General features: G+C 34.9%; 1 protein-coding gene across 2 annotated transcripts; it reads left to right on the plus strand.

Annotated features, from left to right (window-relative positions):
- The first annotated feature begins 367 nt into the window (after positions 1-367).
- LOC149478588 (uncharacterized) lies at positions 368-15707 on the plus strand. Of its 2 annotated transcripts, XR_016317378.1 has the most exons (12): positions 368-747; positions 5810-5872; positions 6155-6321; positions 6671-6791; positions 6894-7015; positions 7260-7437; positions 9599-9759; positions 10055-10195; positions 10642-10813; positions 11170-11256; positions 13040-14670; positions 15284-15707. XR_016317378.1 is itself a non-coding variant. In XM_089708970.1 (11 exons), the coding sequence occupies exons 1-11, from the start codon at positions 571-573 to the stop codon at positions 13130-13132; spliced, it is 1482 nt and encodes a 493-aa protein (XP_089565096.1). In that variant the 5' UTR covers positions 368-570; the 3' UTR covers positions 13133-15275. The 2 variants fall into 2 exon arrangements, 1 of the variants encoding a protein (XP_089565096.1); XM_089708970.1 differs by lacking the exon at positions 15284-15707 and having other exon boundaries at positions 13040-15275.

Raw genomic sequence — 15707 nt, forward strand, 5'->3', positions numbered from 1 at the left:
TAAAAATATAATAGCAGTATAAAGTACCACATAGCTATATCCTGGCTATAACGATAAAAAAGAAAGCGCACGCACGCACGCGATTACTTTTCACGAAATTAAAAAAAATATAGAAAAGAAAATCGATCGATTGTGATCATATTACATAAAACAAAATGAAAGTATTTTAATAAGTTAATATTGATAGATCATAGAATATTGGACGAACGTTCGGTAGTCGATATGTAGCCGAAAGTCAAATTATTTAGAAAATAATTGAGAAAATAATAGAAAACCCTTGAAAACCTCTGAACAACGAATAAAACTGTTACCATATATAAATTTAAATGTATACCGCCGTATACGTCAGTTTCAAATGACAGTTGACAGCTGACACATCATATGATTCACGAAGAATTTGTTTGTTTCGTCTCGACATTATTTTATTCTCAAACAAAATCAAATCACTTGAATTTATCTTGTCTGTGAGTGCTTATTGACGGGCTTATTGTCAAGCCATTGTGAAAAAAATTCCAAGAAAAGTGAACTCAGTGTTAAAGCGTTTACCAATGATATTGTAGTGTTTAAGTGATGGGTAATCATAGTAGTCATGAAAAGAGTGCTACAGATGGTAGTGGAAGTGGGACCAGCACCCCGCGAGGTTCCACTCGTGGGACGAGATCTGGGTCCAGCGGGGAGCTGCAAGGTCAGCAAGAAAAAGCGGAAAGCCAACCTTTGTCACTCGTCCCTGTAGAAAAACTCGGCAAGGTAAGGTTATGATTTGATTAGCATAACATTACATACAATATAAACGTTTCTACTTACATTTACGTTACTGATAGGTAGACAGGTCTAAGAATAATCTTGGATGATTGACGAATATTCTATTTTTATTTAGTCGCGACCTATATCGTCCTTCGAGATTGTGTATTTTCGTTGTAGCATTGATAAGAACTGCTCACAACAAACAATGACGTCAATTCGCAACTTCACAAATATTTACCTAATAATTTTCGTAATTTACAAGTGAACTGTATAATTATATTGTTACTTGAAATGAATTGTTTTTCCATTTAAACTAAAGAAAAAATAGTTGCTACTAGTAGAATATTTCTACAAGGTTAAAAGCTGGCAAACAGGGAAGGAAAGGTAAGAACAAAGCCGTGTTACCAAAACAAATAAATGAATTATCCTTGAATCAAAACTGTGCAAGGTGCAATATTGGAACAATAAAATTTATTGCAAATATTAAAAAACAAAGATACACAAATGACAAGTTTCTATTAATAACTTTTTAACTTTATTTTTTATTGCACTATGTGATGATAAATCATAAAATACCAAGAATACTTTTACAACATCCTCAATATCTTTTAATCTCTCAACCACCGAGCGGCCAGATCCGACCGCGACACAATAGATTTTCTATTGTGTCTGTGATTCCGGGGCCTGATGGATTAACATGTAAAAAGGTTATGTCATTGTTATTAATAAATTTTAACAACAATGAACTTTTACAGAAATGAAAAATAAAACTGATTACTCAACAAAATCTCAACTACATAAGAAGATATCTATCTTTCTCTGAATTTATTCATTTATCTATTGTCCTATCTTATTATCAATAAACAACAAATCATTGATTCATAGTTTTACTAAATACCTATCAGAAAAAGGTTCATTCTTGCATAGTTGCATTAATTGAAATCTTCTATCTATATATCTCTAAATATAAAAATGAATCCATAATTCCCTTTGTCACGGCATCATGTGTGAACGGCTGGACCTATTTCGATAATTCTTATTTTGATGTATTTGTAACTGTCTGGAAAAGGATCTTATGAAAGAAAACCTTAAGAAACTTGCACCAAAAAGTTAAGAAAATGCAAAAAACATGACGGTCATATAAACTTCACAGGTTTGACAATTTGTCCAAGACAGGTCAATCTGTTGGGTCAGCTAGTATTAGGTATTAGATATTGGACACAAAAGACATCATTAACCATTCAAATGTAAAAATTGTATTTGTTAATAAAAACCTGCAAAATTGTAACTAGTCTACTGTCTATTTGACTTGGGATGATACTTTAGATTATTCTTACTATTCTGTATATCTTATCTCAGTTACTTTACAGTTTATATGATTATCCTGCAATATGACACGGTATTTCCATGATATTTGTATATTTCTAAGTAACAAACAGATAATATTATCATAATAGTTATACTAGCTGCGCTTCACCCGTGTGGCTCCACTCCTGTTAGTCTTAGCATAATGATATATATATCATTACACTAAGATCTATAAGCCCATAGCCTTCCTCGATAAATGGGCAATCTAACACCAAAAGAATTTTTCAAATCGGACCAGTAGTTCCTGAGATTATCGTGTTCAAACAAACAAACTCTCCAGCTTTTTATTATGTATTAGTATAGATAGACATATTGTTGTAGTTGATATAATTGTTAAAAGAAAACATTGTGTTCTCATCAAGTTACTTTTGTAATATCATAGTTTAGAAATTAAAGATTTGAAACGGATTTAAAACACGATTCATACATTATATTATTATCCCGACGTTTCGCACACTTTGCAGCGAGCGTGAGCACATGACCACGTGACCAAAATCCGCGTAAAATAAAACACTAGAAAATACTAATATCATAGTTGACAAAGGAGCTTGTGGGTCGCCTATGGTAAACGCTAATGTGTAAGACACAACTTATGTCGTGTAAATTTGTACGAGAATTCACGACACTAAAGTGGAGCCGCCATGACATATTGAAGTAAATTATAAAAAAACTAGCGGTCCGCCCCGGCTTCGCCCGTGGTACATATGAAAAATAGATGTTGGCCGATTCTCAGACTTACCCGATATGCACAGAAAATTTCATGAGAATCGGTCCACCCGTTTCGGAGGAGTATGCAGACTAACATTGTGACACGAGAATTTTATATATAAGAATATTAATTATGAGAATAATAAAACAAAAGCAATGCAATTAAATACAACGATAAATTTGTATAATTATTAATTACAATGTGCGTACTAATCGTATAGTCTAAGAGCCATTAACGAAAAGAGTAACTGAAATAAAAACAGAAAATCGTTTTTTCATAAGTATAGATTATTAACCTGTTGCCTCCATAGTTGTGACGTCACAGCGCTGGCTAATTTACTGAGAGCACTCACGTCGCGTAATGATGGTGATTAATTGCACGGAATGTTACTGATAAGTGAATTCACATGATCTAGACGTGCCCGAGAGATGCCGAAGTACGACACGTGGGTTTTTGATGTGCGGAAATAGTTCGTCACTTTATAGTGGGTTATTTATACCCACATGTATGACGGTCTCTATCTAATTGGAAAAAATCGTGTGATACAATGATACGATGTTTGCGTTCAATAATTTGCAAGACAAATAGTAACTTGTGCAGTAACTTGCTGCCTAGCAAGAGGGAAAGAACTGATTACTTATTATTATTAATATCCAAAAATCGGGTAACTGCTCTTGAAATCACCTGCTAATTATTTTTAATGGCACAGCAACATTTATTTTTCTATCATTGCTATAACAAATTAGGAAAATGATGAGCGCAAAAAGCACTTTACAGTTTATATCCACCTAGCAATAATATAGTTTATCACACATGTCACTAGTCACTACGTATTATTTTAATAAAAACTTACCCATAAAACAGGAAATTTGCGTGACAGAGATGCAGGAAAAACTATAGTGCAGCAGTGCTGAATAATGCTGAGCAAACAATTATTTTTTACTACACTGATTTCATCTGCCGTAAATACCTAACTACATAAAAGCAAATGACTGTACAACATTTTCTTAGATTAACAATCGTAATTAGTCATTCGTAATCTAATCTAAATCTAATTACTATAAAATTTAAATAGAGGTAAAAACTATACGCTATCTGTAAACATATTAACGACAATTTACGAAACGATATTGTGACACGAGATGGTTTATCATTTATTTCAGCAGCTCTTGCACTAGAGTGCATTTACAATCAGAGTTGAACAAAATCACGATGATTACAATCGATCAGTTGATATCTTATCGACAAATCCCAGCATTGTGCTGTTTATTTGTTTAGTGTTGAGCGAAACATGTGTCGCGATGGATCGCACGGTAGTTAGTGACTTGAGATACACTATTATTGGTATACAAGTAAAGAATTTACGGCGACGGAAGAAAGCCACCGCTAAACCCACTTGTAAGGTACGGTGACTATGATTTATGATTTTGTGGGATATTTTTGAATGGGCATATTCCGTTGAGGTTTTTTTTTTATTTGAGTGACCATTTTGTTGTATTAGTTCGACTTTAATTGAGTATAATGTCAAGTGACGGAAAAGGGATTCATTGATAAGTGAATGCTAATAAAACGTATGTAAATGTTGGTAAGTACTCTCTCAACTGATTCTTGTTCACGGCTAAACGTATATAATAATATGTAATTCGTGATTTGAATCGAACTATAACAAGCAATGACAACTTTTTATGTTTAAACCTTATCTAAATTAGATTAGAGTATTAGAAAAAAATAGATAAACAGATATACAAATAAATAACGAGTAAGTTAATCTATTAAGAACCTAGAACCCTCAGTATTATTAATATATGTACTATGTATTTGTTTGTGTTAAAAATCTGTCTGGTCGGTTAATTGAAAAAAAAAATGCCACCCAAACTTATTTATATGGTTTTGGGATGTAGTTATTAAAGTATGCCCTAAATAGAGAAAATATGAATTGTATCGTTTCGTTTTCATTAATTATACTTGATACATCGGGTCTTTCCCTGCTTTATCTACGTTGAAATACTCAGGAGTTGATTCCGATAACTTGTAACAATTTCAATGTTTCTTCATACTTACGAAACTTACTACATATAACTTATAGTACTTATATGAATATAAATATTGCCATTTAAATACACCATGTTTTTTTTGAGGAAAACAAACTACTAGCATGGTTAAATGTCAATACAAAATTATTGTCTCTGGTGGATTTTAAAGTAAGATTCACATGGGATCAAAATTGTCATAAAAGAGCGACGTAAACAAGTGCAATCTGCACTTGAAAACTGCTTGTATACATATTAGTTTCTCTTTGAACACAATCTATTCATTAAATACATTTATCTAAAAATGCATCAATGGAATTAACTTCTTGAATATTGAATATTCTTGGATATTTTTAAATCTAGTCACTAGAACTACATAATTTGATGTATCCAACGAACATACGACTAAAAATAGCAAATTGCACTGTTTCCTTATTTAAAGCATAGATAAAACGGCAGAAGATCATGTGATACAAATTACCAAAGTCATGGTCACCGTTTTCGATCGATCAGGATTACCGTCGTATTTATATTATTAATTAAGACTCAAGCAAATTGCTATCGGTTGATTACATTGTTACGTAAATTGCAATGTTTTTAATCGCTTTTAAATTAGACATTTCTATTCGATAACCAAATAAATTTCCATTCAATAAATAATAACACTAAAATCTTTATTGACAAACAAAGTATTCGTTTGAGGCAGCTATTTGGATTTCCCTTACCTTATCACAGTAGTAAAATGAATGATAGAGAAAATTTTTTTGGATACCAATGAAATTTATCAAATTTATTTAACGCAAACTATAACTTGTGTTTATTAAAAGTCTGTACAAAATTTAAAACTAGTTCGAAGTGTGTTTGTAGATGAAGAAAGGAAAACTATAAACTTGATGTAAACTGATTTCATTTCAAAAAACAATTTCATGAACAAGTATAATTATTATTTTACTTGCAGTTACTGGTTCAACGATCCCAAAAAGAAGATGGCGTCAATGGTGTCACAGAAAATTCATTCACAGTAAGTTGTACATATATTTTTTGACGCATATAATGGAAATCGTTACAACACTCGTTTACAGTTTATTTCTCCAAAATATATATCTTACTAAATATCGTTATCTACTTCTACTTATATATTTTTAGGTACTTGCTCTTTATTTATTGTACTCGATCAGATTTTTAAAGAGTTGGTCAATGAAACAATCAATGTACCTCTATATTTATTCTGTGTTGAGCCAGTATATAACAATACATGCATAGATAGAGCAGTAACAACATATAATGTTCTGGAATCTTCCAGAAGTACCTGTTCCCGCGGTACCCGGAGCTGGCACGGCAGTTCTACCGCTACATCCACAAGTTGGGCAAGTGCAAGAACAAGCACATCCCGCTGGCCGCGTTCCGCCAGCAGTGCGAGAGGATACTCGCCATGTTGGACGATAGTGTCATCATCGAGACTTATGTTAGGTAAAGCTATTTCAGGACCCAATTATTTTGGCCCATCGACAAAAGTTAGTACATTTTATATATTATATATTGAGAAAGAAGGGCCAGACAGATAAAATTGAAAGGCTGTGTCTCGAGTTGTCTTTATTTTAATATTTATCATTTTAAGCTTGTTACGTATACTCAGAGTTTTTCAAAGACCATCATCACATTTAAATATCACCACTGCATTTATTTTTTAAATGGTTAATTCTATTTGTGTACCAACAATGTTATCCTTTATAATTCAGTCGGTTGTTTAGGAATCTATCGTCATCTTACATCATGGAACTCGCCATCACCGGGGATTTATTGTTGTATGTATTTTTAGAATGTTCTGCACCGACACAGAGGAGGCTACGGTGACGCCAGACGATTTGCGAAGCCTCCTATATGTTAGCTATAAGTTATCTATGGACTACTACCCTGAAGGACCACAGACTTGTTTACTGGTATGCTTTATTTTAGTTTGGTTTACCTAAAGTGCGTAATTATCTTCTTCAAATTGTTGTCTCTATTGTATTTGTGTTTTGATGTATATTATACTATTGCAGATAAACAAAACATTAACAACAGTGGTCAAAGGCTGCTTTAACAACAAGGACTCGCACAGCGTGGGCTTCGTGGTACGCTGGTTAGAGGAGCACTGTCACCGCCTTATATTCCCTGTACACAGGTAATAGAGCTCCATTTCGGATATGTTATTTTAATGCTTTTTAAAAATTATTTTAAGCATGTCACACATTTCATTAGCTTTTTAGCATTTTTTGAGTGATTTTTTCCAAAAAAATAGTTCCTGAAATGAGTACATCGAACTAACTTGCATTTTTAATACTTCAGTATCGATTGTTAAATTTTTACATGATACATGTGTCTCGTATCGTACAATTTTTACATTATGCATGTGTTTGCTGTACCAGGTACTGCGTTCACTTATTGGCCACGCGACACCGCGAGCTGGAGACGCAGCTGGAGGCGAGCCCCGGCGAGAGCGGCACGGGCATCGAGCTGGCGACCCCCGTGCTGGAGCGCGCCGGGCCCAGCGCCGCGCTGCTGCCCACCTCCGCGGCCTGGCTGGTGGCCGCGGCATTGCCTCAGGTGAGATCCGCCTCGAGGGACCACTTCGCAGTTTGCAGAAATCGCCTCGAAGGGTCAGTAATGCCCTAGGGTAACATTCGGCTCGAAGGACCACTTTGCAGGTTGTAGAAACCGCCTCGAAGCATCTACTGATGCTCTTTTGATTTGATGATTTGACACATGAAGCTCTGCTTTAAGTATGGAAATTAGAATCCGGCTCGAAGGACCATTTAGTTTTGAGCCGCATCTCCACTTGATAATACGTTTTAGAATCTAAAATGCCCAATATTGTTGATGAGATGGAGATAAAATTTAAAAAGTGGGTTATAACCGATTACGGATGGTCCTAGACAGACAGAGATTTAAGTAAAGCTTTTGATAAGGTTGACCACGACTTTTTTTGATAAGAAAGCTACGCAGCCATAGTACTAGTGGTTCTTTTCTGTCTTGGCAGGCATCTTATGTTTCGAATAGATTACAGAAAGTGAAATAGTCCGTGGAAATTGTGGAATCTTGTATTAGTATGTGTGGTGTCCCGCAAGGTTCGTTACTTGGACCATTGCTTTTCTAAGTTTTCATAAAAAATACCGATGAATTCAAAATTGTAAAGACCAATTGATGCGCATCATGATGCTTCTTTTCCAAAACGATTTGCTTAGTTTTATTTGTGGTCGGGTGGCTCTCTGAAAATCCAATTTTGTTTTTGTAATAAATTTTTCGATGCAGTTACTAGACATTCAGTACGAGGGGCATGCCAAAAAAAACTAGATACTCGAAAACCATAATATTTATTATTTGTTACTTATGTCTATCTTTTCAAAGTATTCACCACGAGCACGTATACACTTTTCCATGCGTTTAAACCACTTGGAAAACACCTCTGACCACTCTTTTCCAGATACCTCGGAAATTTCCAAATTATAGGCAGCCAGTGCATCTTCCTTGCTCTCAAATCTATTTCCTTTCAAATTTTCTTTAATTTTGGGGAACAAGTAAAAATCACAAGGTGCCAAGTCAGGAGAGTATGGCGGGTGAGACAGGATAGACACATTTTTTGAATTAAAAAAATCAAGTGTTCTGGCGGACGTGTGCGCCGAGGCGTTGTCGTGGTGCCAAAGAAGGTGCCGGATTCCTGACTTCGGTCGCTTGTTACACCAAGCTGACAATACTGAGGGGGCCCAAATTGACACATATCACTCAGAATTAACTGTTTTTTGATCCTCTAGCATTACAGTAGCGATATGACCGGTCTTACAAAAAAACGAGGCAATCATTTGTTTTTGCGTGCTGCGTGCACGACGACATTTCGTTGGTGTTGGTTCATTATCGAAGCACCATACAGTCGATTGTCGTTTTGTTTCGGGGTCGTAGTTATACAGCCATGTTTCGTCACCTGTAAGTATATCGTATACGTTTTTCTTCTCGCCTCCGTCAAATTTCTCTATCATAAATCGGCACCAATCTACCCGGCGGTCTTTCTGCTCATCGGTCAGTTTGTGCGGCACCCATCTTGAACAACGCTTACGGAGAGAAAGGTGATCATGAATAATGGTTTGCAACGCTGCTGATCCATTACCCAGTTCTCGCTCAAGCTCTACATATGTAATTCGTCGGTTTTCGCGAATAAATTTTTCAGTTGCTTGAATATTTTCTTTAGTGACTGCGGTTGGCGGCCGACCTGTCCTCGCTTCATCTTCAAAGCTTCCCCATCCTCTTTTGAATTCAGCAAACCAATTAAAAACTGTTGCTCGTGAACAAGCAGATTCACCAAAAGTAGTAACCAAAAGTTTAAAACATTCTCGCGGCTTTAAACATTTTTTATAATCATAATAAATCATAGCGCGAAAATCTCGTCGATTGAGTTCCATTGTTGCAAGCAAATTCTCGCCAGATTGTCACAAAAATAAACCTTTAGGAGCAAAAAATATTTGAATTCAAATATGTTCCATATTTAAATTTGACACTAAATAACTAGTGTTTACGATGGTGTATAACTTGCCAGTATAAAATTATTAAGTAAAGAGCATCTAACCACTTTTGGCATGACCCTCGTAGCAGTACCATAACAGTGTTTTTTTGTGAAATTATTTATGTGAAAATTTTGTAAAAAATTGTGATTTTTTTTTTAATTTTTTGAATTTGATTTGTTTATTTGTTGGACGTGTATCAATGTGGTGTGCAGGTGTACACACGGCCGCTGCGCCCGCCGCCGGGCACGAGCGCGAGCGCCGCGTGGCTGTCGCGGCTCGTGTGCGCGCTGCCCTCGCACTGGGCGCCGCTCTACTCGTCCGGCGAGCACGGGCTCGGCGCCAACCGCTTCCTGCACCACACGCTCGCCTACCGGTCCGTGTACACACACACATATACGTGATACTTGCATAGAATTGTTATAATATTTACGTACATAACATCTTGTAAATGTCTCCCTTAACACAGGTCATTTCCTAGCATAGGAGACATTGTACAAATATGGCAATTAATTGTACCTATGGTTAATCTTTTAGTTGTGTTTATGTAAGTTATCCCATAATTGCATGTACATACATGTATATTTTTTGTTCTCAAATAAGGAATTATTATTATTACCATACCTGAGTTATTTCTGTTTATTTTGTTAATATAATGAATACTCCCGCAGAGGCCCGACGCTAGTGGTGGTGTCAGGCGGGAGCGCGGGCGACGACGAAGTGCGCGTGGTGGTCGCGTCGCCGCAGGAGTGGCGCGAGACGCACACGTACTGGGGCAGCGCCGACTGCGCGCTGCTGCAGCTCTACCCCAAGTGAGCACACACACCCGACCCATATACACACACAGTTACCAATACTACGATTGATTGCGAGCTCTTACAGTACGGTAGCTGCAAACACGTATACATACATACATACACATATGTACAAACACGCGCGCGAATACACACGCACACTCATGAGTACTGTGCTCGTGCCGATTGCGCGCCGCTACAGTACGTATAACACTCACGCACACACACATGCTACAGTACTGAATCTTATACAACATATACGCTGCTACAGTATATGTTGTTAGGTACACGCGTAACAGTACATGTTGTTACGTACACGCGTAACAGTACATGTCGTTACGTACACGCGTAACAGTACATGTCGTTACGTACACGCGTAACAGTACATGTCGTTACGTACACGCGTAACAGTACATGTCGTTACGTACACGCGTAACAGTACATGTCGTTACGTACACGTGCAGGTTCTGCGTGGTGGAGGTGGGCGCGCGCATGCTGTACCTGAACACGCACATCCGCGGCTACCCGCGCGGGCTCCGCGCCGGCTCCGACCCAAGGGCTCCACTGCTTGACATTAACGACGCCTTCGACGGCTTCCGCTTCCAGGGCGTGCCCTACCAGCTGAGGGCCATTGAGGTTAGTGCATACAGTACTTTGTTATGCTGGAATTTCCTTATATTGAAGGTACGGCAAACCATGTATTTAATTAATAAATGAATTTGAATTTAATAATAAACTATGTAAAATAATATATTATTTTGTGCCTGTATCCTTTGTTGAAAATTCATAAATAAATACAGGGTTTTCAACTGGGCGTGGTAGACGAGATCGAATTTGTTTTCTAAATTTGCTTACCATGCCCAATTGAAAACTTCACCCTGTATATTATGTTGTGCTATTTTTCATGAATTATTTTGTTAATTTCTATGGTAATCTGTGGGATTTTAAAGTAACGTTTTAATGTAATATAAAAGTCCATGATTGTGGTGTAGGTGTGGGGCTGCGGAGACCAGGCGCTGCGGGAGACACAGCTCGATATCAAGAAGTGGCAGGTGAAGGAGGCCGAGCGGCAGAGGAATGTATGTAGCTGATTATTTAAATGATGATAATGGTGTAATATTACATTTGTTTGATGACATATAATTTAGGAAAAATAAGATCAAATTTAATAATGATTTGCTTATTTATTTTAGAGATTATTTTCATTGCCATGTATTTGTGATCAAATGTAGTGTGAGTTTATTATTACAATTTTACACGTGTAGTCATTATATTTTCAATAATTTTTAAATAAAAAACGGATATAAATGTACAAAAAAAAATTTCTAGCCAATTAACATTAAGAATCCTTATCGATTTTAGAGTGATTTTGACTTGTTTCTGTAATTCTTTAGGAGCACGTTTAACGAAACTAAATTAGTAACAATGTGTTATAATATCTTAAATTAAAGATTCATTCAATATCTAAAATATGTTCCAGACAATTTATTGATATTCATTGTCCAGTTTGTTAAATAGCCAATAACGTGAGAGGTGTTTCAATTTTTTCCATGCGGGACGTTCGTGTCTTTGTAGTTTACACGGAATTTAAAAGAAGAAGTTTTCTTATAAAATATACGACAGTAAAGACCATAGAAATCTAAATAACAAGACACATAGAAGGGCTATAATGTCATAATTCGTATGAAAACCGCTGTCGCCAAAATCAACACATTCAAACCGAAAGCTAAACAGTACACACAAGTAAACTATGCCTTTTATTGGACAGCTTGATTTGAGTGAAAACTAACTTATCTATTAAATTAAGCTTTTGAATATGTATCCTAACGCACGAATTTACGGTTTATTTTAGAATAACATCCCTAAGTATATGAGACTTTTTGCTCCAATACGAACAAACGTGATAATAAGAATGGTCGACTGTGTCATTCAATGTTATTTCGATTACTATGGTGACACTCGTAATACTTGTAAATATTCTATAATTTTAAGGAAAAACGGCATTATTTCTAAAAAAAAATATTTTCCGATGAAATATTATTCCTTTATAAGTATAATTACAACTTGTGGAAGAATTTCCGCAATGGGAATTGCTGAAACACACCATGTATACACTCATACGTCTCCAGAGCAACTGAACAGTGACGAATGCACTGGTGATGTGCAAATCACCTGAGTGGCGACAAGGTCACGCACGCTTACGACTTCTAGTGTCTTGTTATTTAGATTTCTATGGTAAAGACACTGAGACATCCTAAAATATGCTCGAGGCAATTTAAGTACTTTTATTCAAAAATTCAAAGAAAATCTAAGTTAAAATAGCCTTACTTTGATGAAATTTTATGTGTATTTGGCGTCGAATTTTTATAACATACAACAGAGTAAAAAATAAATAAAAAATACACATTAAATGATAGATTTATGCTTAAAAATTTGCAATCAAAAAAATACATATTATATGATTTATGAAAGTAATGGAATATTTTAAAGTTCTCTAGAATTTTCGATTATATACGGGAGCGCAAACGCTGTTACGGCAGACCGCGCTCCGCGCTTTAGGGAGTAGGACGTGTTGCGCTGCTCCGTCAGACACAAAATTACAAAAGTACGTTTTTCCCGCGCGTAGTAGGCGGGAAACCCACGATACTAGATTAGAATTGGTGGAGTAGACGATACCGAGATAATAAGGTCCTATAATGTTTCCACTTTGAGCGCTTTCAGCCTTTGCTACTCGACACACGATGATCGCGTTCAAACGTAAAAAATAGCTTTCGTCCAGCGCAATTTTGTATTAGGACTCTTAATTTATTGGAAGGAAAAAATTTCTTTATAATTAATTATTTTATTATTTTCGAATTCCAGGTAAAGATCTCAGCAGCGGACTGGATAGAGCATCCCGACAGATATTTACTAGAGTTGGCGGGTCGGCCGCAGTACAATAACTCTGCGTCATAGATAACTTACAAAATACACCATTTGAATAGATACAATCGATATCATTTGACTATTACTAGGCTACCTAGGACTTGACAAAACTTCACATATGACTAGATTTTGTATAAAAATCAATATCACACATGTTTGACATTTCATACAGCGACATCTGTACGGAAATTAAAAAATAATAAAATTTTCACTTTTTGGCGCAACGCCATCTAGTGACGTAAGAATTTAGGAATTGGCCTAATAATGTATTTTTTATTTAATTTTGTTTTCAGTTCTAGTTGAGTGATTTATTCGTGTATAAAAACTATATACAAGTACTAATCAGATATACTATAGATTTTTTACTTTTTTGCCTTATGTTTTATTTTTATCGGGAATCATAATCCAGTGACGAGTTGTATTTTTTTACGACTAGTGATGAATCAAAATAAGAAGAGTGATGTTATGGTGTATACATACAAGTGAAACGTGATATAATATTTTTATAATAATCACGAAATAAATCAATTTATTCGCATCTTTTTAAATAAAATAGATTTTGTAGTATTTAATATGCTCATAATATAAATAATAATATGCAATAGATCTATAATAAAATTTACACATTTAGAAACACTACCATTAAACATAGTTGGCTAGGTATTTTTAATAAGTTTTGCAAAATCTGGATTGTCTATGGGTTCATTTGCGCGGGAAAACTGACGTAGATAAATATACAATACAAGGTATATTCACTAACAATTTCAGTAAATATAAATACACCTTGTATTTTTTTATGTTTGACCAGTTTTATGCTTTTGCTTCCTCTATTTAGATTCACTGCCATTGCATTTCATAATCTTTCGAGTGTCAAAAGTTTTCACTAACACTTACACACCTATAAGATATATTTTCTTCTATCTACTAAGAGTGAATGTTTTCTTATTGACATTATTTTTATCATCCTTAATTTTTCTGCAGTAAGGTTGAAATCAGTCTTACTCATTTGCAATTGATATTTCATAACAACTTAGAATGTCTATCTTATTATGAAATCTTCATTATTTTTCAGAAGTCGGTTTATTAATATGTAGATGACTTTCTAAAACCTCAAATTGGGTGAAGAAAAGACCTTGAGACATTTCTCTCTTTGATCTGATCAAATGTGATATAAATTAAATTATTATTGAAGCAATGTAAATATAGTAAAATACAAAACTTACTTGATTGGTATATTACATTAATTATTATTATTTCCTTCAGGACACAATGGGAAATATGTTATAATATCAATAGAATGCATTCTACATATTTTTTTACACATCTTGAGTAGACAGATTAAAAATTCAGAAAACTTTTACGACTTTCCCGCCTGGCATAAAGCCAAACTTAAGTCTCGCTAGGATATATTTTCCGTATTTTCTCTAAAATTTTATAGGTAGGTAAGTAATTCGTGTGTATTCTTTATTCTATATAACTTTGTTCCTAAAGCATTAAGCCATACATTGACCAGTCAGATTGATGTAAGTGTAAATATTTATTTAAAAGACATTAATTGTTGTGTTGTAGTCATAGAAATCTAAATAACAAGACACTAGAAGTCGTAAGCGTGCGTGACCTTGTCGCCACTCAGGTGATTTGCACATCACCAGTGCATTCGTCACTGTTCAGTTGCTCTGGAGACGTATGAGTGTATACATGGTGTGTTTCAGCAATTCCCATTGCGGAAATTCTTCCACAAGTTGTAATTATACTTATAAAGGAATAATATTTCATCGGAAAATATATTTTTTTAGAAATAATGCCGTTTTTCCTTAAAATTATAGAATATTTACAAGTATTACGAGTGTCACCATAGTAATCGAAATAACAATGAATGACACAGTCGACCATTCTTATTATCACGTTTGTTCGTATTGGAGCAAAAAGTCTCATATACTTAGGGATGTTATTCTAAAATAAACCGTAAATTCGTGCGTTAGGATATATATTCAAAAGCTTAATTTAATAGATAGTTAGTTTTCACTAAAATCAAGCTGTCCAATAAAAGGCATAGTTTACTTGTGTGTACTGTTTAGCTTTCGGTTTGAATGTGTTGATTTTGGCGACAGCGGTTTTCATACGAATTATGACATTATAGCCCTTCTATGTGTCTTGTTATTTAGATTTCTATGGTTGTAGTTAATTAATATTTCAAATGTAAGGGAAATCTTTTATTATTAACAAATCAATCATACGTATTGTAACATTGCTTTGCACAAAAATGTAATTTTATTACTTTATCCAAACTCATTGACATTTTTATGTAATATCATATCGTACATTGCTAAAAACTGTAATGAAATATTTAAATATCATATCACACATACACAGATAATTAATATGCTATAGATAAAAATATATACGTTTAAAATAAAGTGGGTGCTTGAATGACGTGTTCATATTACTGGAAGGGTGCTCGGATTGCTATTATTAATTAATTTAGCTAGAAATATACCTGTGCAAAGTTCTGCTTGTGCTATCTGTGCTTGCATTAGCAAATGAGAATTAGTGGATTAAAAAATTAAGATAAAAATAAACAGCACATTTTTTCAATATGATAACT

Source organism: Colias philodice, chromosome 21 (genome assembly GCF_061535455.1).
Source record: "Colias philodice isolate Cphi_HAF_F1 chromosome 21, ilColPhil1 Martin Lab GWU primary, whole genome shotgun sequence".
In the NCBI taxonomy this organism is placed as follows: domain Eukaryota; kingdom Metazoa; phylum Arthropoda; class Insecta; order Lepidoptera; family Pieridae; genus Colias; species Colias philodice.